At 39.6% G+C, this 22,736-nt stretch overlaps 1 protein-coding gene across 1 annotated transcript in view; it reads left to right on the plus strand.

Moving 5' to 3' along the window:
• The window catches only part of PIEZO2 (piezo type mechanosensitive ion channel component 2), a 497,782-nt gene that overhangs the window by 400,981 nt on the left and 74,065 nt on the right, over positions 1-22,736 (plus strand). Inside the window, exons 32-35 of the mRNA XM_082257361.1 lie at positions 654-757; positions 2,060-2,158; positions 19,020-19,128; positions 21,604-21,669. Coding sequence (XP_082113487.1) covers positions 654-757; positions 2,060-2,158; positions 19,020-19,128; positions 21,604-21,669 — 378 coding nt within the window. The remainder of the gene's footprint in view (positions 1-653; positions 758-2,059; positions 2,159-19,019; positions 19,129-21,603; positions 21,670-22,736) is intronic.

Genomic DNA, 22,736 nt, shown 5'->3' on the forward strand with positions numbered 1-22,736 from the left:
CACTAGTCATTCAATTCTAGAGAATTTATAGGCACAGGGTAAGAAACAAAAAAGGCTCTTTTCAAACATCATGCAATAGCAAACACGTAGAAGGACCTGTAGGTACAATCACCTGGTCAGTTCTTTGAAAATACACCTCTGAATTACATTATTAGAGTTCATGATATTTGTTAATGTTGTTTAAAAGTTCTTTTCACTTGTAGGGGTTATACAAAGAAAGATTTTCCATGCTCTAATAGTGCCACTACCCTTAGTGGGTCCCAATTCCCTCCAGCCAGCTCTGTAAGAGCAAAACAATTTACCTGTCATGCCTTACTGCAGTGTATAGATGTTTCATTGCAAATAATGGAGTCCACAACATGTATGGGCAGGAGGGGGCAGATTTTGAAGAAAAGTCTAGCAGGCTGGACACTGAAGATCTCAGCAGAGTGGGGACAGGTAAATACTGTATATACTGTTACAAAATTGGTGAAGAATTAGGGCCCTCTAAATTTAAAGTGCCCTTGCCCTTTATAGATACAAAGACACATTACCATTAACCCAGCCACTAACCCTATCTGCTCCCTGATTACCATGTGTTACTTTATCAGTTCTTGAGACTATCAGACTGTTCTAAAATATCAAGAAGTGAGTAACTACTTTATCTTGCTTAGTGGTCAGAAGCGGTGATTATTATTTATTTGAGACGGACAGTGAAGAGGAAGAAGACGATGAAAATAAAGATGAGGATGAACCAAGGAAGAAATCTGCTTTCCAGGTAGGTTTAGACTAGGATGTGTAAGCATTGTGCACGATTAGCACATTTTCTTGCTGTAAGGGAACGCTTGGATAATTTTGTACATAGAGTATCTGGTTCTGTTTTATTATGTTTACTGCTGAAATGAACACTCGATTCATTCAGTTTCAATGCTGCTTGCCCATAGCATTGACAAAACCCTTCATTGTGAGAAAGGTGTTTTTGGTGTAGGCTTGTCTTCACTTTTACTGGGAGAAATTCTGAAAAATTAAAGTTTTAAATCAAGCTTTATTTTTTAGTAAAACAGGAAAAGTGAAGAGGCGAATTTTGGCATTGCTTTAATTTGCTTAATCTGTGATACATTTTATTAAGTTGATATGTTAATGCTAGTTTTCTTTCTTCAGTGTAATAATTTATATGGCAATTGTTTTAAAAGGAAGTTGAAATAATATTAGGATATAACACCTAAATGGGTTTTCTAGCACTAATAGCTAAAAGGCAGTAACTTGTTCAAACTCTTTTGCAACTTTTACTAAGTATATTTTGTCTGTTAAGCCTTTTAGTTTGTTTTTCAAATTCACAACCATTGGTTCCTTTGTATTTTCCATTAACTCTGAAAAATGTGCTTTGTTACTTTATATTTTTAGAAAATATAGCAGAACATGCTTAAACTGCTCTGAAATGGGTGGCAAAAATTAAAAACGTTACATATAGGCTTTTAGTTAGTATTAATGGAATAAATGCACTCATAGTATTAGTAATATATATTATATTTTAATATATTTATTAAAGGTTTTCAGAGATTGTGTCCTAGCCAATAAATTAGAGTTAACTGCAGCCTAAAAACCCTTTTAAAGTGACCATATCAATAAATAGTAAGAACTTGTCATCACTCAGTACTATGACTGATGATTTTGGTGCTGCTTGCTTTCAAGGCCAGTATGCAGCAGAATAAGTGTAATTAGTTTTAGAGTTTAGTTTGGGGCTAGGTTTGGTTGCTGCTATACTTAGAGATTCTAAAGGAGAAGATCTCCGAGCAAGTAAAATAATTTATATTTCAGTACCTGCTCATTAAATAAATACAGCACGGGTAATATATATTTTGTTTAACAGGCACTCCCATGCATGATGTTTTACCAACTTTAACACAAATAACCTCTGCTCTAATTCAAACACTCATATCATATATACAATCAATAACGCGTGCTCACAACTAATGTTAAGCTTGCTGTCAATGTGCTTTTCTATGTGGATTAAGATTTAGTCATTATCATTAATGTTCATTGTTTTCTACTAATTCCTATTGCTTTGTCCTTCTTTTAGAGAGCTATTGGAAAATTTGCTTCAGCCATTTTAGCCTTGCCAAAGTCTGTCATTAAACTGCCTAAAACAATTCTTCAATATTTAATCAGAGCTGCAAAGGTATACACCAGGAATTTCAATAGTATGTACAAACTGTCCTGTAGGAGTAGAGTGTTAGTTTCTATACCCTCTCAAATGCCTCATTTGTACTTTCTCCATATGCAGTTTCTGGGCATGTATATAAACAAAATTTGGAATGCACACAATTGACCACAATTTGATAATTACACAATTTATTTAGTCCTCTGCAATTTTATTTTTCAAAATACATGCCTTTTATTCAATGTTTATTGTTACTGGGGAAATGCAAATGTAAGCATTGCTCTCTTTCCATGATTTCATATTTATTGTTGATTAATCATAACATCGTGCATGCACCCTCAAGGGTAGATAGTTTTTTTTCTACATTCTTCTCAGAAAGCTGGTAAGAAAAATATTAAATTAGGCAGTCATGCTGCTTTAATGCTGTTGTTTTTATTTTTTTAACAACAGGCTGCTATACTGTATAGTTAAGGTGCAAGAGTACATTACTTAGATGTAAGAGTGCCTACAGCTACTGTGATACATGAAAGGTGCAAACCACCAGGGAAAGTCTGGTGATAGGTGTTGTTAAACGTGCTCTAACACTTGGTGCACATAACTTCCCCAGTGTGTACACCAATTAATAGTATTTTAAAATAACTATTAAAACATCTTTGTTTTGGAATAAAGAATTGCATCCTTCAGATATTGATGGTTCATAAGAATGAGGTAAATTAAAGGAATGTTACCCACATTGAATGGGTGACTGTTTCCTATTTGCAAAATAGGACAAAGTTGACAACATTTTCTCAAAAGCTTTCTACTTTTCTGGTTAATGCTGTGTTATTCTAATGATAATTGAAAAATGGCAAACCCTAAAGTTAATCATATGTATAACAAAAATGAGCACCAAGTCCTAGTTGTCCAGTGTGAAAAATATTGGCCAGTTCTGGATGGCCTGTATATGGTATATTACTAATTTTTGATGCTCAGTGAAGTAGTATACTTTCAGTCACTAATGTCAAATAGAAGATTCATTCCCAAGGCACTTGCAAGGGCTTATGTCAGTGGGCAAAGGCACTGTTAGATACATTCTTCCATGCACACACAGTGTACGATTATTCACTTTTTTGATTATACTAATATACAAATGCAGGGTCACCTGTTGCATTTAGAAGTATGAAACTAATGAATCCTGATTTCCTTGATTTGTGAATGGCATGTTTTCTTGCATATTTGACAGATCTACATGGAAGTATCAGGGTGAATCATGCATTTGTGAAATTGCATATTCTGTGGATTTGACCATCAGGTATAAGCCCTGTGTCAGCCTTTACTCTTGTGGGTATCTGATGATGATAAAAATATTATAAGTCAGGACTGCACCAGACTTTTCTATGGTGGTTAATAAATTTGGTGGGGGATGAATGGAGTCAACAATTTTTTGCAACAGTACTCTGAATGTCTGATGTATTGAATTGCAAACGGAGGTGACATTCGTAAAGCGAAAGTTGGCCCGATTTCCTATACTGTAAAATAAAGTGTTAACCGCGGGTTCATGTTATTAGCCATTTCAGAGTTAGCATTGACTGAAAAAAGGCCAGCTACTCTACTGCAAACTATCACCTTCTTATTAACAGGTTGATCTCCAATGCATTCATGCTCCTGAAACTGAAATATATAACAATTTGTGTCTTAGATCTGTTGTATTTACTTGTGTTTTAGGTCTGTTAAAATACTGTGCATTTGACAACTGATTTGAATCAGTGGTGTACAATACATATGTTATACTGGGGTTGATTTACTAAAACTAGAAAGCTTCCAAGGTATTTGTCAAAGCTTAATTTAACAAGCTGAAATTAGAAGCGGATTGGCTTCCATGCACAGCTGTGCCAAATTTTGCCCTCTCTGGTTTTAGTAAATCAACCCCACTGTGATTTCAAAATTAGCATTCCAAAAATGTTTTTAAAACATTGCTTAGGCAAGTTAGGTTAATTGCCTATTCTCCAGAAGACATGGGTAGGGACAACCATTTCTTTATCTTTAACTGGAAAATAATTTACAAACCTGGTACCTGAAAATTGTGCTTGTTGTCCTTATATAAAATCTGTTTCAAAGTATAATCTCCAGCTTCTCTGAGACCCTAGTTTGGTTATATCTTTTTGTGCATGCATTTTGGGAGTTGCATGTACCAGTGCATGAGGACAATATTTCTCTAATTTGCTTTTTGTGGTATTTTGCATGTTGCCATTTTTATGCAATGCCAATTAACAGCATTTTCATTTGTTAGCACAAATGATAATCTGTCAATGATAATCATTTATCCTTTATGAAATGTATTATTTTGTCTGTGAAAAACATGTTACGATACAAGTGATTTAGGTATAATTCAGCATCAAACGTGTTTATAAGACATAGATCATGGAAATGCTTACAAGTACAACAGTCCAGTCCAGATAATAGCTAAGTCAAGTAATGAAGTTTGCTGAATGAAAATAAAAGGGCATTATATCAACATATGCAAAGAGTTTATGATCGGTACAAGTAAATTGAATTTAAAAGAATGCTCTGCTTTTATGGAATAAGTAAAAATTCTCTTTGAAAGCCATGTCTAGTTGCATGGGCCGTCTCCAACCCACACTTCTCTACTTACTTTTTTTTGTAAGGATATGTTTAAAAAAAGTTTTACAAAAACTACAAAAAACAAACAATATAGGTTACAACTATAACCAGACTGTGCCTCTGAAGTCCCACAGGAAATATGCACATAAAAAGAAAATACAGCTTTAGCACCTAAACTCGTCATACAGTAGGAAGATAGTAACAGATGTCAGTTTTACTGGAACACTCGTTAAAGTAAAGGTCAGTAGTACTGGTTAATGTACATATTAGCCAGCACACCAGGAATCTAAAATTATCTTCCAGAGGTTTTTATTGCAGAAAGATCACATCACAAAGACACATGCAATGTTTCGGAAGCCAGACAGGACCCCTTCGTCAGGCATGTGAGGACATGCCTGACGAAGGGGTCCTGCCTTGCCCTAAAAAATGGCATTTGTCTTTGTCATGTTATCTTACTACAATAAAAACCTTCGGACGATAACTGAAGATTACTGATGTGCTGGCGAATATGTACATTGACTTGGTGTTTCCGGTATTCAGATGGTAATCGCTGCAGCACCTATTACTGATGAGCATTGTTTCCAAGACGGTGTGATAGAAATATAGACAAGTAGTGTTGGCTAGTTTCCCAAACCTACAAACGCAAAAGTAAGAGGGCTGGACACCTATCTATGCCACAATTTTTCAAAAAAGGAGTGATCGCTTTCAGAGCTCAAAGGTAAGCTTACACAAAGGTAAACTATCATTAATCAGTTGAAGCTAAATGGTTAAAGTGGGTCCTGAATTTCCCTTCCAGCACAGAAGAATAGTCTTCTCTGGCATAAAAATATTAAATGCATCGTTTAATGTGGGTAGAAACAGATAGTTCACCAAAGATAACCAACAGACAATTTTTAGGATGTAAAATGTTAGGTACACCTAGGACAGTGGATAGAAATTAATTAACTTTGGACCAGAATGAAAAGACTATGGGACACAACAAGAAGCAATGGATGAAATCAGCTGGATTTCCACAACCTCGAAAACACTCAGGTGTGAAGCGCAGTCCCATGCTGCACATTCAATAAGGCATGAGGTGACTATGATGAATTATCTTTATTTGTATAACTTCATCTCTAGAGGCTATGACTGAACTTTTGTAGGTATTCACAAATTCAGTGCAATCTTCTTCAGTGTTCTGAATATTCAAAGCAGCCCAGTGGGCCTGTGAAGCAAATTAATCATTTCTCGAGTGGGGCCATTTGCAGTGGGAGTGAGAGTGAGCCAAATTGTGCTCAAAGAGTATGGCGGAGTTGAAAGTAAAAAAAAAAAAAAAAACAGAGAATAGGGAGGACGTTTTAAATCCTCTCTCAGTTGGGCAAAGGACTTAAGGTCCCACTCATTGAATAGATGACAGAGGTATTTACTGCCTCTGATTATCCAGTGTTGTGGGTGAGGGATTGTGAGTAATTTGTGCAGTATGGGGTTTTTCCAGAAAGGGTTGTTAGGAGAGGTGGTCCAAGTATCCTTAGAGAAATGGGTCACTATGGTAATTAAGAGAGACATCGTAGTTTGTAGAATTGCCATTCCTGGGCAAGCTGGTATTTGTCTCTGGTATATAATATTACGTAAAGTCTCTCGTGAGTAGGGATGATCAAACTTTTCAAAAGTTCGGTTCGACCAGAACATCCGAACTTCCCGAAAGTTCGGCCCGGATTTCAGAACCCCATTGAAATCAATGGGACCTGAACTTCAGTAATCAAAAAACACCATTTTGAAGCCCTAAAACCCAATAAATGCCCCTAAAAAGTGCCTAGGGTTCTGGGTCATGCCCCAGGGACGATTAATCACACAAAAAAGTTATTAAAAATTGTCATTTTTGATAGAGAGCCAATTATTGCAAAAAATTAAAAATTAAAAAAAAAAAAATTCTTTTGATTTAGTGTCTGGGGGGTCTAAAAAGTGTACCTGTGAAGTTTCAGCTCTGTAGCATGTCCAGAACCAGAAAAAAAAAGATTGTTTGTATTAGGTCACTTATAGAACAGGGATATGGCTCCGCTATTTTCACACCTTGCCGGTTTTGTAGCAAGCGTTTTTTTGGGCATTTTTTGGGGGACTTTGGAGGCAGGCAAAACATCTGAACTTCTGTGTAGGGGTATATATACATACACCCATGTCTGTATATATACACATACACATATATATGTGTGAAAATAGCAGAACACTATGCTTGCGCTAATGAAATAATGAACACCAATATGTTTCCGCTCCTATCACACCTATTTATGTGTATGTGTAAAAATACATATAAGTGTGTGTGTATATATAACCCTATACAGAAGTTCAGATGTTTTGCCTGCCTCCAAAGACCCCAAAAAAATGCCCAAAAAAACGCCAGCTACAAAAACGCCCAGGTGTGTTTTTGCAGCTGGCGGTTTTTTTGGGGGCATTTTTTTGGGGTCTTTGGCTGACCGGCGAGAAGCCATATCCCTGTTCTGAAAGTGACCTAAGAGAAACAATCTTTTCTCTATAGCGGTCACCCTGATATGGAAGGGTTTTGTCACCCTGCCATAGCAGTCAGAGTCAGTTAACCCTACACTACACTAGATTATTAAAACTAACTATAGTGGAAAATAGCACCCTAACTACACTAGATATCCCTTTCCTCACACTAAAAATTGCTAAATGACACTTTGTAGCAGAAGTAACAGAACTGCTTCCACTCTCTTCCATGTCCCTGTATTACAATGCTAGGAATTTGGCGGGGGCTATCTTATATACTGGGGGGCGTATTCACTAATGATTGGCCTCTGGACCCCCTAGTCACTCCAATAACATTCCTAGCATTCTCCTGCCCCCTCAATTGGCTTTTACTGATGGTTCTGGTCCAATCACTGGCTTTTAAAGCCCATTTCCTGTACCATTGCATTTTGGTCGGTTCTGGTTGCCGAATTTCGAACTTTTTCAGCAAAAAGTTCGGAATTCAGCCGAACCTCGAACAGCCAATGTTCGGGTCGAACCGATGGTCGACCCGAACCGTTCGATCATCCCTACTCGTGAGGAGACTATAGCAACTTCGGTGGTAGTACAAGCATTATGTGGCGAGGGATGCAGTCAATCATGCACAACTAGCTGGGATGCTAAAAAATACAGATAGAAATTTTGAAAAGCTAAATAAGCCAGTTGAGAAGGTAATTTAAAAGTCTCCAGGGCCATTTTGGGAGCACAACGTTTTCAAAGCAAACTCGTCCAGAGGAAATAAATGCGCTTGAAATTGATTTGGGGATTTTACAGGGAGCATTAGTCATTTGATACAAAAGTTTTGGGAGAAACATCATTTTTTAATAAATTGACTCTGCCCATGAGGTCTAATAGAGGATTTCTCCACTGGTCTATGCTGTAGGTAGGTAATAATAGAAACATAAATTATTTTTTATTAGGGAGTTCAGCAGTAATTGCACCACCACTTCCAAATAGCGGAAGGAATAAACCATTTGGAGTTGAGAACTCAGATGGATTACCTGTTCTGCCCCTGGATCTAATGGAAAAAGTTTTGATTTGGACCAGTTGATCCTGAAGCCAGAGAATCCACCAAAATACTCCATCTCTTGTAGCAGATAGAGATACAGAAGGGTCAGCCAAATATATGAGGGTATCATTAGCATATAATGAGATTCGCTCCTCTTTGGTACCAATAATGAGTCCCTAGATGGAGGATGAAAAATGGATCCGAACAGCCAAAGGCTCAAAAGCCAATGCAAAGAGGAGTGGAGACAGGGGACAGCCCTGTCACGTTTCTTTTGAAATAGAGAATGTTGGAGAGACAGAAGTATTAACACGAATCCTAACCACTAGATCGGTGTACAGGAGTCATATCCAGGCAACCATTTGAGGACCAAACCCATAACGCTGCAACATCCTAAACAAATAAGGCCACTCCACACTATTAAATTCCTTACACGTGCATAATGACACAATAGCCCGGTAGAAGGGTGGTCATGGGGATATTGTAAATTCTGAAATAGTCTACATATGATCTTTATCGTAGGGTGACCAGGGTTAAAACCTCCTTGGTTATTCTGCACCGGGGGGGAACTATTTTATTTAGCCGGTTAGCCAGCACCTTTGCCAAAAATGTTGACATCCACATTATGTGGTGAAATTAGCCTGTAAGAGTCACAATCCAATGGGTCCTTGCCCAGCTTAAGGATAAGGAAAATCAATGCCTCTAGCATGGAGGAAGGAAGGATGCCTGCATCCAAGGCCACATCAAATGTATGCAAAAGATGGGGACTCAACAGGTGTTTAAAGTTATTGTAGTACTCAGTGGGAAACCCATCAGGTCCAGCAGTCTCATGCGATGGCATTTGTGCGATAGCCATCCCTATCTCCTCCTTAGTGAGAGAAGCATCTAATTCATCCCTACTATTCTCAGTTAGTAAAGGGAGGGATATATCAGCTAAATATTCAGACAGTATAACATAATCACATTGTACAGTGGAAGTATATAAATGAGTATAGAAGGACATGAAAGCATCCATAATGGCTTGTGAGGTGTCAACAACATAATCTGGAGAGATACGAATTTGAGGGATAGAAGTAGGGGAATACTTCAGAGGTGCCACATAAGGCAATAACTGACCTGCTTTATTGCCATGCTCAAACATTTTTTGTGAAGTATATAAGTTTCCATGTAAGGTCCAGTCAGGAATGTACCCAGGTGCAATGTGTATGAGGGGTGGGAGTATTATTATATTCAGCCTCTGCTTTCAGAATGGCAGATTTAAGTTCTTCGGTATAGACTTTGGTATTCAATTCAAAAGGGGCTGAAAATTTTTCCCCTCACCCCTCAAGCGGTCCATAACAGGGTCTATTACTGTGTTAAAATCCCAACATATATCACTGGACCCCAAGGGAGATCAAGTATAAATGAGGTGACCCTTAGTTAGAATTTCAGCAGAGAAGGGTGGAGGTATATAGAGGTTAAATACATTTAAAATGGATCATCCAATCTGTATAGATAATAGGACGAAGCAACCCTCTGAGTCAGTTTTAACATGAATAATGTCAGCCACGAGGGATTTGGCAATCAATAAACAGACTCCTCTAGTGTAGGAGGTATGGAAGACATGAAATGAGTGAGCTATCCAGGCTTTTGAATGCAAGGAACTTAGGGGCCACTAGATGGGTCTCCTGCAGGTAGATTTTATGTGGTTTGTATTTCTTAAGGTATGAAAAGACCAGGAACCTTTTACGAGGTGAGTTCAGACCTCGAACATTCCAGGAAAGAACATTTAGACAATTAGCTATAGTAGTATAGTGTAAAATTATCAGCATTTGCAGGACATCATGCAGGTTATTCAGCATTCCCCAATAAGCATGGCACATTAAACCAGGTGGAGGAGACATAAGGGAGGCACAGACCATCAAAAAACAACATGTAAATGTAAAAAAATGTAAAAAAACATGTAAAATCAAAAAAATCAAAAAGAGCAATGAAACAGAGAGGCTAAGTCCCAAACAAGAAAAACAAATCAACAAAACCCATGATGCAGACATTACATTTTAGTAGGGGGTCCTAATGGAAATGAGAGGCAGAACATCAGGATATATCCTCTCTGTAAATTACAATATATTCAACAGTCCTGAGGAAAACAAGGATCAAGTCAAACAGCCATCCTCATGTGGGCCCATGCCCAGGGTAGAGTAAGTGTAAATAATACTAGGATAAAAAATAGGGCAACGATGTGTACCCAGAGATTATTGTCCTCCAGCTTGGTAGGGGAAACAGAATGAACTTAGGGAAACAGTTAAAGGCCATGAAGTACTTCCAATTAGAAAACTGGAACTAACACAAAAGGCAAATAGTGCAGATGTTGATAGCAGCGGGTAGACTATCACTAACATTTAGCGCCTGCGAGAGCCTAGTGAGCTGCCAGATGTCTTGTCTATCCAGGAGGAGGCATCTGCAGGCAAAATTAAAAAATGAGACTTGTTCACGTGGATAACTTTAAGCTTCGCTGGATACAACATGGAATATTGAAATTCCTGATCCCGCAGCCTGGCTTTGACAGTGATTAAGGAGGCTCACTGTCTTTGGACTTACACCGAGAAGTACAGAAAAATATGGATCACTTGTCTATTAAAGCACAGCTTACCCCGCAGTCTCGCAGCCTGCATTATAGCCACTTTATCCTGAAAATTGAGAATGCAAGCAATGAGGGGTCATACTGAGGTACACAAAGGAGGAGGGCAAGGAGTGTGATGTGCCCGTTTAATAGCAAAGGAGGCAGGGAAGACATCTTGTCCCAGGGTCCCCCTTAGCCAGGTGATTAAAAATTGCTCTGGGTTAGCCCCCTCTGATTTTTTCAGAAAGCCCACAAAACGCAAGTTGTTTTGGTGGGACCTTTTTCAAGGTCATCCAGTTTAGCCCGGAATGATGTCAATTCACTGGAAGCTTCACGCACAATGGTAATAAGAGGGGCAAGGGTACTTATGCGCTCCTCTTCGGCCCCAGTGCAGTCCCGCAGATTCTGGACATCCTGCTTCAGCTGAGAAAAATCAGTGTGAATGGTTTCCATCTGTGATGTCAATGTAGCCTTACAGTTCTGTATAGCTGACATGATTAGTGTTAAAGTGGGCTCAGCAGGGGGGGGAGTGTAAGCTCACCTAGCTCTGTAGGATCTGGAGCAGGGTCCACAGTAGGTCCAGGGTTTTGTGCAGGGCTGGAGACTCCAGAGGCAGTGGAGTGAAAATGATCCTCTTGTGTGTTCTGTAGAGGGGGCAAGGCGGCCCCTGCCACCGAGGAGGTGAGGTAGTCGGTGCCATTTTGGGTGAAGAATTTGTCCGGCTACCCAGCCGCCATGGGCGCCTTATTAGGACCCATTTTTACCATTCTGCTGGTCATGTGGAGGCTCGAGGGCTTGAGGAGGCTAGCAGTGGTGTGCAGCAGTAAAAAATGACAGAACAGATGGCAGGATGGGAGAGGAATCGTGGAGCTCCTGAACTAGTAAGCCGCTTGGTCCGCCATCAAGCCACGCTCTCCCTTCCTTACTTCTAGAATTTCAATCCAAAAACCTCCTTAATGTCCATAAGTAAAGACATTGGGGGTTATTTATTAAACCTAGAGAGTGCAAAATCTGGTGCAACTCTGCATAAAAGCCAATCGGCTTCCAGGTTTTATTTCCAAAGCTTAATTGAACAAGCTAAGTTAGAAGCTGATTAGCTACCATACACAGTGCACCAGTTTTAGTCAATCTACCCCATTAAGATGAGTTGGCTGGAGATTCATATTAGACCTACATACACATAAATCCATCATCATTAAAACTAAGACAATAACAACATTTTTTAACTTCTAGGAAGCATTTTGTAAGATAAATATAAAGGCTTCCATTGATGATATTTTTTGAAAATACTAGTTGCCTGGCTGTATGTGATATTTTCTAAATTACTGGCCTAGAACCAATAATACACACCAGCTGGTCTAACATCATTCTGAATTATTGTTTCTGAAATTATGAACCCCTCAGCAAAAATAGAGGACCAGCATGAGGGCAATGCAGTATTTTCAGAAAAAGGACAGCACTAAGAAACTGACAGATTCCAATCCTTTCACATTGCAAAAAACAGAATCTTTAATGAGAAAAATTCCTGCAATATTATTTCCAGTGTAGTAAGACCATAGGCTCAGCAAGAGAGTCAGGAAACTAGCATTTTTGGAAGAGTAATGGGAATAGAAATAGATTTACTGTTCATTGCAGGTTCTCCTATACTGTAAGCATTAGGAAATGGGGACCCTTTTCATCAAACATAGGGCAATTTAAATTGTGGTTTGCAGTGAACAAATTCCAATATTACCTATTTACATATTTTCACCAAGCAGTGCCCCAATGCACCTTCTCAATGCACATGTGTTGCATACAGCACAACCTGTCACAGCGCACTAATGTGCATTGCTGTGAGCTGTGGTGCTTGCATGCTGCATGCACCTTTTTGGTGCGTTTTGGTGCATTAGACAGTCCTTTTAAATGAATGGGCAATCTAAACGCAATGCACGACAAATTGTGGCATAATGCAGGTTAACACTCGTGAGCTAATAAAATAGAACAGTGTAAACCCAGCCCTAATGTGAATTTATCACCTTTATGATTTATAAATATCATATTATCCACAAGCAACACAGGTGAATAACCCACATTAAGCCTAGGGAAGGGAATACAGAGAAACTTTAACTGTTTTTGTGTCATTCCATAATCTATAATAAAAGAAGCTATAGATTATATTTCCAGTCATTTTATTTTACACAGCCATTTGGATAATCTAAATGTATTCCATACATACAGTATCTCACAAAAGTGAGTACACCCCTCACATTTTTATAATTTTTTTATTATATAAGATTGCCAAGACCCTGAAACCGAGTTGCAGCACAGTGGCCAAAACTATACAGCGGTTTAACAGGACAGGTTCCACTCAGAAGAGGCCTCGCCATGGTCGACCAAAGAAGCTGAGTGCACATGCTCAGCATCATATCCAGAGGTTGTCTTTGGGAAATAGACGGATGAGTGCTGCCAGCATTGCTGCAGAGGTTGAAGGGGTAGTGGGTCAGCCTGTCAGTGCTCAGACCATATGCTGCACACTACATCAAAATGGTCTGCATGTCTGTGGTCCCAGTAGGAAACCTCTTCTAAATATGATGCACAGGAAAGCCCGCAAACAGTTTGCTGAAGACAAGCAGACTAAGGACATGGATTACTGGAACCATGTCCTGTGGTCTGATGAGACCAAGATAAACTTATTTGGCTCAGATGGTGTCAAGCGTGTGTGTGGGGGCAACCAAGTGAGGAGTACAAAGACAAGTGTGTCTTGCCTACAGTCAAGCATGGTGGTGGGAATGTCATGGTCTGGGGCTGCATGAGTGCTGCCGGCACTGGGGAGCTACAGTTCGTTGAGGGAACCATGAATGCCAACATGTACTGTGACATACTGAAGCAGAGCGTGATCCCCTCCCTTCAGAGAGTGGACCACAGGGCAGTATTCCCACATGATAACGACCCCAAACACAACTCCAAGAGGACCACTGTCTTGCTAAATAAGCTAAGGGTAAAGGTGATGGACTGGCCAAGCATGTCTCCAGATCTAGACCCTATTGAGCATCTGTGGGGCATCCTCAAACGGAAGGTGGAGGAGCGCAAGGTCTCTAACATCCACCAGCTCCATGATGTCGTCATGGAGGAGTGGAAGAGGACTTCAGTGGCAACCCGTGAAGCTCTGGTGAACTCCATGCCAAGAGGGGTAAGGCAGTGCTGGAAAAATAATGGTGGCCACACAAAATATTGACACTTTGGGCCCAATTTGGACATTTTAACTTAGGGGTGTACTCACTTTTGTTGCCAGTGGTTTGGACATTAATGGCTGTGTGTTGAGGTATTTTGTGGGGACAACAAATTTGTGCTGTTACACAAGCTGTACACTCACTACTTTACATTGTAGCAAAGTGTAATTTCTTCAGTGTTGTCACATGAAAAGATATAATAAAATATTTCCAAAAACGTGAGGAGTTTACTAGCTTTTGTGAGATACTGTAGCTATTTTGAGGCGCAATTCCATTGTGTATGGTGTCTATGCCGGTGTGCTATATAAACACTTCAAATGTGTAAAGCTGTAAAGTGCAATTCACTTGACCTTTTTTATGTGTTACAAGACAGTTAATGCATATTTGGAAATATAATGATTATTCAGATCAGTGGTGGTACTGAAAAATGTTTTATTAATGTCACTTTTATGCTCTACAACAGATAGGAAAGGGCAATACACCCAAGAATACTTCATTGGTTTTAATGTTTGGCTGAAAATAAAAATTATATATATGGTTACATACACTGCCTGGCCAAAAAAAAGTCACACCTGGAATTAATTAAGCAACTAACTAAACTAAGCATGCAGTAACTATGCCCAAAGAATGAGGTCAGCTGACTACCTGAATATACTGAATGACCAGGTTATTCCATCAATGGATTTTTTTCTTCCCTGATGACACAGGCATATTCCAATATGACAATGCCAGAATTCATCTGGTTTAAATTGTGAAAGAGTGGTTTAGGGAGCATGAGACATAATTTTTACACATGGATTGGCCACCACCGAGCCCAGAACTTAACCCCATTGAGAATATTTGGGATGTGCTGGACAGAAATAAATCTTGTGACATTGCAGAAGCTTATCGAAACAATGCCCCAGCGAATGCGTGCCATAATCAAAGCCATTAAAATATTAGAGTGTGTGACCTTTTTTTTTTTGGTGATTACTTTTTTTTGGGTCAAGCAGTGTATATTTTATTTTAATTTTCATCCATATGTAGCACCCTCCTAGATAGGTGCTAGGCAGGGAGAATAGTTTGTTCTGCCTGCTTAACGGGAGTAGCAGTTAAATCATAGTCTGCTCCATCTTCTTATCAGGGGATCCTAATCAGTATTTAGGCCTGTGTTATGTGCTCAGAGTGTGATTCATCTGGGCTGAGGGAGTGTCCCCACTGTATCCAATAGGGGAGCATGTTGGACAGTGGAGGAAACCCAGCCAGTGACACACAGGCTTTTATGACTATCCCAGTGGGTTGGGACAAACAGTGGTGCATCTTGGGATATGTTATAAAAGCCAAGGGTACATGTGACAGGGTGTCTTTGGGCGGGAAGCCAGGTCCCAGGAGGAGGGTGAAGGCTGTCTCTCCTCCTGTCTGTTGTGGAAGGTGGTCACAGGCGGTCAGCCTAGTGAGCCAAGAGTGTGGTGCTGAGCCAGGAGGTCCAGGAAGCCGACAGGTGGAGTTGGAGGCAGAGCAACCTTGGGAAAAACAGTGTCCGTGAGTACCAGGAAGCTTGCCAGGTGTCTGCCAAGGAAAGGGGACCGCTCCAGTGGAGAGTCAGTAGACAGGTGTCAGTGCACACAGCAAGTGAGAAAGGGGGTGCCAAGTTAGAACCCTGAAGAATAACTCAAACAGGATCACATTATCTATCTTTAATTCTGTGGCAAGGTGAAGCAGCGGCCTTGCTGCACACTACAGCTAGTTGTCCTCCAGATTGTGCATAGTTCAAAGTTGGAGTATCCCACTCATCCCTTCTCCTATCCCAGTTCTAAATAAAAACACAAAAAAAACAACATCCCCTGGATTGATTATTGACTGAGCCAAGGACTGTTAATGCTATTTGTCTGCTATCAGTTGCTAAGGGTAACCCAGGGGAATCCAGGAAGCGCAATTCTCAGCAGTCCGCTAGGGGGCAGTGCTGCACATACTTTAAAATCAATGAAGTATTCTTGGGTGTATTGCCCTTTTGTTAACTAAAGATTTAGCCATGGCAGCCAATCCTACTACTGGACCACATGAAACTCACAGGGTCACAAAAAGGGCAAATGATTTAAGTAAAAAACACAGCATAATTTGTCACATAAATAAAATTGCTTAAGAGGAACTGAACTGTGGACCTACAGTATGACTCTCCAAGAAAAGGCACGCAGAGGGCAATAGAGTATACACTTGTATTGCCTGGGGCTTGTAGCTGATCTTTTTCACATTACTGACCTACTATGCCATGTTCTGCACTGTGTGCTCTCTATACTCTGTATAGTGTGGCCACCTTGATAGAGAGAGAGAGCTTTGCTTCCACATGCCAGAGCCCTCAGGCAGGAAAATTGTGAACAATATAGTAGTGACATCCCTGAATCTCAGTGCAATGCTCCTGAGATTAGCAAACAGAGGCAGCAGTGCCTTAGATCCCACACTGCAGATATACAGCTATGAGGCTGTGGAAACAGGAGCGCCTTGGCTCTCTTTTATCCCAAGAAGTGCTTTGCTGTTTTTCAGGAGGACTTTAAGACAAAAGGTATATTTTTCTGGGTTTTTCTTAGGTAAGATTCTGTAACAGAATATTAGGGTAAGATTAGATAACATTTCTAAATTTTCCCAACAAAAGCTAATTTTCAGCTTCACTTTAAATACCTTTTAAAATATCTATCGTGCAATGTTAATGTGATATAATAAGGAAAAAAAGCTGTTAGTGGTGGCTTATGTAAATAGGTCTTATGTGTATCAATTAATTATGCCCTTGAATTTTCATTCCTAAGTACCAGTTACACATAATAAATCACAGTAATTTCAGTTTGTAAACTCCCTGCCATATGCGCACTACAAGTATAGTTTTTGTATTTAATATTATATAAAATTACATTAATAAACTGCATAAATAAAGATTAACATTTAGGCCCCTTTCACACATGGGAGTCCATCGGCGGACTCCATTTTTCTCAGCGGGGGATTGATCCGCCGATTCCCCGCTGAGCAGGCGGATGACAGCTCTGTCTCTGCGCTGTGTGCGGAGACGGAGCTTTCAGGTCTCCGCTGTCCTCTATGGGGGAATCGGATGAGAACAAACCGCCTGTCTGTTGTCATCCGATCCGCTGGACGGATGGAAAATAGGGTTTCCATCCGTCCAGATTTGACGGACCGTATCGGATGTCTGATGCCCCATAGAGATGCATGGGGCATCTGTTCAGATCCACCTGAAAAACTGACAGGCAGATCTGAAGGGTCCGCTAGAGTGAAAAGGACCTTAGTTACTAAATTTCTACTTTAAAATCTAAAAAGATGTTCTCAAAGAAGCAACTGTGTAACGTATAGCCATGTTACTTAGATTGCTGCCATCATTTTTCTAGTGCAGGTTGCAGCAGTTTTTATAAGTACCGGTATATATATATTTTTTAAAATGCTGTCATTTGTACACAAATACAGACATAGACACACAATATGTGACTGCACCACGTACACAAAAATAATTATATCGAAGAAAAAAAATTTTGACAAGCAAGATGCTTTGGGCAGATCATGTCTAAGTCTAAGGAATAAAAGTAGGGTAGATAGGAAATGTTCCTTCAAGTATTAAAAATTAAATGCTTTTTGTAGGTGGTCCCTTTTTTTTATTTAGTTTTTATAGTATTTTTAGTGCTTGCCAAGTTTATTCATCTTAATCTTTTACAAAACAAAAAATTGTATAAGGAAATTATGATAGAAGCAGCCATTTAGCAACCTGGTGACTACATAATGGTATTTGGTTAGTAACTACAGGCGTAAACTTTACATAGCAAAGTGAATGTTCACTTAGTTTACTAAATAAACTGAAGCTGCCTTTACCTGTTATTTTCCAGACATCTACAGGTTATTGTTCTTAATTGACTGAATATTGATTTTACTTTATTCACAAAGATAGTTGAACTTTGCTAAATTAAAATTTTCTGTTCTAAATCAGACCAGAAAGTTCAGTGAGGGAATAGATGTTTTGCTTGCTTACAAATTCTTTATCTACACCCTAGTGGATTAAAGTATAACTAAACCCAAGAACAAAAATTAAGCATTTTCAACCTACCAGTCCTTAGATGTGATGACTGCATTGGTTTTCATTTTTCAGGAATATTTTTAGCAAAAAAAGTACATCTTGCCATGATGCATTGTCCTTGTCTTCCTGTGAGATGAACTAAAAGCAAAAACAATGCTATATTTCTTGTGTAAACTACTGATCTGATCACCGTCATGTAAATAATCTCATTACCCCCATGTAACGGAGATGAACAAAGGAAGACATGTTTGAAGTTCAGCCTAGGTGGCAATCCTGACTCCCTGGGGAGCTACTCAGGGACATGAAGTATATTGTTCTTAGGAATACTAGGGGAAAATAAAGGGGGGAAGCCTGAAAAAAATGTAGTCATTACATCCAAGCAACTAGTAAGCTGCAATATATTACATTTTTGTTTTTAGGTTTAGTCTGTTACTGACCTATAGGTTTAATTTGTCACTGCTGGTTCATCTATATTAACTGGAAGATACAGTGCAGATATTGTTGGTAACGTTAATATTTTATTGGCAACAATCCCGAATGGGTTGATTAGATAAAGGAGTAAATTATGTAGTTTAAAATGAACGTTCACTTGGCTTAGTGTATGTTATGTGTGTTAACTTTGAATGCCCAGTCACGTGGCAGAAAAAAAAAAAAATAGGATGCATGCACATTATTTAATAATTGATGTGCTTGGGTTTCACTTAATTTACTAAGCATCCACTTGGAAAGTAAAAATGCTGTACTCCTTTAGTAAATCAACTCCATAGTGTCAATATTTTCAGACCAAAGCATTCTTCCCATATCTTGATTGATTATCCTATCCAGATATCGACCGACCAGTTGCCATATCAATATATATCACTATCCATTTCCTATGTAACATTGATATTTCATTAAAACAATTGTATTTGTTTTAGTTTATTTATCAAGCCTGGATTACAGATCCTAAAACAGCCCTGAGACAAAGGCGTATGGAAAGCAAAGAAGAAAAACAGAAGGAAATGAGACGCAAGGGAGTTGCAGAAGGTACAGCTCACCAAATCACAACATCAATATGCAATCAATAGGCTTTTTTAGATACACCAGATTTACAAAGCAACCTTATTTTTATTAGAGCAGAGCTTGTACATGTATGCTTAAGTTTTCATGTAATGTGCAGTTAATCCCACCCAGTCAACAGGTTGTTAGTTGAATCTAATGTGCTTATCAGGGACATTTTCTGAATGCAGTGAGCCTGTGTGCAAGATCATAGGTATGGCTTCCTCCAGTGGCGACTGGTGCTCCATGGGCCGGGGGGGGGGGGGAGGGCGTCTGACGGACCACACCATACCCCCCCCGGACCACACCAGCCCGCACACCATACACCCCCCCCGATCGGCGGCTCACTCACCCTAAACATGTGGAGGGCAAGCAGACAGCAGCGGCGGTGGCGTCAGCTTCTCCTCAGTTTCCTGTGTCTCCTCCCTCCTCCTCCTCCTTTGCCAATGGCATGGCTTCTCCTTTCAACCAATCTGGAAACGGGACTCAGGACCCGCTTACTGATTGGCCAGGAGGAGGATCCGTGTGACAATAGCGAATATTCGTTCGCTATTGTCACACAACTGGGTGGGCTCAGGGCGCAGTGCTCTGCGCCCGGAGCCTGCCATTTTTGAAGCCTATTAGAGCCTCTGGCTCTAATCACGTGCTTCCAAAAAAAAAAAAACCCATTGAAATCCATGCATCCAGCGCCCTGCATGTAGATTAAGGGGTCGGACGCATTGATAGGGGGGGGGGCGACGCCCCTGCGCCACCAATGGATGGGCCGCCACTGGCTTCCTCCCCTAAGAAAATAACTGAAGCTTTTTTTACACTGGCCTTTGTGATGCTGCATCAATAGCAATTGAAATAAATCTCAAGGAGTTGTATGTGGCACAACTCTATTAACTGCATATACACTGCATGCTTAGTAGCATCCAGCATGTATTTGGCCACAGCTGATGACCCTGGACACAAACCATCTGTGTCCAGGCCTTGACTTACATATGATTCATACTAACAAATGGAGAGAGACAACAGGAAGTGAGAGGAAATCTACCCTTAGAAAGGGAAATTCACCTGTTCCAACTTACATACAAATTCAGCTTAAAAAGAACAAACCTACAGACCCTATCTTGCTTGTAACCCAGGGACTGCCTGTACTTGGTTTTACTAGGTATTTTAAATACCTTTTATTTTGAGGGATCAGACTGGTGGGTGATGAAAAGCCTGGCTTGTATATCCACTGGCACCATTCTAGATGTGGGGGCAGGCCAGGCATACATACATATTACATGTGTACTTGATCAGCATATTGTCAGCACTGTAGCTGACCCCTTTAGAGGCATAATGCTGGCATTTGAGTTGTAGGCAAAAGTGTAGGCTTCAGCATAGATGACAGCGATGTGCTGAGGTGCGCTTCCCAAATCAAATGCCTAATGTGTGCATGAGGTCCCCTCCCCCTTGGGGTCCATGTTCACCACACACACTTCCCCCATTAGGGAAAACCAGTGGTGCTTATTACCTGTAGAAAGGCATTTAAACGCAATGTATGGTGAATTTTTAGTGAGCACACATTTTGAGTTCATGCACTATTTACAATAAAGTGGACTTTCACAGTTTTACAATCTTGCTTTACCATATTTTTGTTACTGTATTAAATTTGTAGATTAGCTACTAGAGACAGTAAATGCTTAATTACTCTGCCTAAAATTGTTAAAATATCAACCACGTAAGGAGGACATTATGTTCTAGCAGTTGGCTGTCTCATAAAATTTAATTGTAAGTAGAAGTGTTAAAGAGACACCATAACTCTGTCCATGTATGGCAAGGGGACAACATCTCTGCAAATGGCATACCAACCCCCCATACCCTTCTTACCAGCAATCCCTCTCCATTTCTTTCTCCTTATAAGACAGTAGTAAAATAAGTGGTGTTGGCGACCCATTTGAACTTTACTCTTCTGGTCTTGTGATAGTTCTTGAGCCTACCAATTGGCTGCTAGACAAGAATAGTCTCATAGGGGGGAATGTCTCATGCTTCTCCATACCTTGAAATGGCAGATATTATGGACAGCTGTGGAGGAGGTAAACATGCTTGTTAGGTGATTATAAGGGGGTTGGGGAGCCCTTTGGAGAGACGATTGGCAAGGTAACGGTGTCACTTGAAAGCAGAACTTTGTAGCACTTCAAGGCAGAAAGCCGATTTTACAAATAAAGTTACCCCATTAAAATATATCATTACAAATTAGGCATACAAATCATTTTTAAAAAAAATGAACACAGACTGAACATATTATTTACATCTAGCTCTCTTTTACGTGAATATAAAATGTAAAAGGAATATTAATAAAATTGTATACGAATTTATTAGCATAATATAACATATTTATAAATAGTGATGAAGTGTATTTATAAACTATATTTTCTCTTTAAATAATAACTATATATTAAAGAAAACCAAACATTATTATGTGGTATCTTTCAGGTCACATTATTATAGAATGTGAAGATAAAGAAGAAGAACGTGGCAAAAAAAAGTCAGATGGTCCAGGTAGGTTGACGAGGATAGTGACTATAATACCAAGTAATGTATGGTGCTGACAGAATATTTTATGTGCAAATGTATAATGATTATATGTTGTTTAATAATTTATAGGTTATTATTATCCCAATATTATACCTATTTACACTGCTCAAAAAAATAAAAGGAACACTTCTTAATCGGAGTATAGCACCAAGTCAAATAAACTCCTGGGATATTGATCTGGTCAGTTAAGTAGTGGAGGGGGTTATTAATCAGTTTCAGCTGCTTTGGTGTTAATGAAATTAACAAAGGTGCACTAGATGGGCAACAATTAGACAACCCCCAAAACAGGAATGCTTTTACAGGTGGAGGCAACTGAAATTTCAGCAAAATGGACTAGCCTGCTGCACCATTTTTTCACTTTGATTTTAGGGGTGTCTTTGAATGCAGCCCTCTGTAGGTTGGTATTTTTCATTTCCATCAAATTATGTGGCATCCTTTCATTCCTAACACATTACCCAGTCCATATCAGTATAGATATCCAGCATGATATCTTTCCCCATTGAGATCTGATGTGTTTTCAAAGTGTTCCTTTAATTTTTTTTAAGCAGTGTATTATTATTATGTAATTAAAACATCACAAATTTCGGCCTGCTGAACCCTTGCTGGTAAATAATTCTTGTTCTAGCCTCATTGATGCCAAAGATAGACTCATACAGACCAAGACCAAAATGTGAGTGTAGTGTTGCACATCAGATGTATTTTACTGCTCCTTTCCCCCTACTTCCCCTTCATTCAGAGAATGCTTAACATTCTCTGTATGAATGCAAAGCATTCTCTGACTGTACGAGGTAGACAGCATGATGTCACTGTCCCCATTCTCCATGTCTACTGATCCTGAGAATTCTTTGCATTTACATTTTCTGAAAGGAGTCTGTGCCGAGCAGTCAACCTCCTGCATTCACAATGTATCACATTGGCCGCTCAGCACAGGACCCAGAAGCAAAGTGGAGTAGCAGTGTCTACTTCAGTGATTTCCAGCTTCCAGGGGCATAGGCCAGGTATGGTAAATATATATTATAAAGGGTGTTGTA

Source organism: Pelophylax lessonae (genome assembly GCF_965119305.1).
Source record: "Pelophylax lessonae genome assembly, chromosome: 5".
NCBI classification, from domain to species: domain Eukaryota; kingdom Metazoa; phylum Chordata; class Amphibia; order Anura; family Ranidae; genus Pelophylax; species Pelophylax lessonae.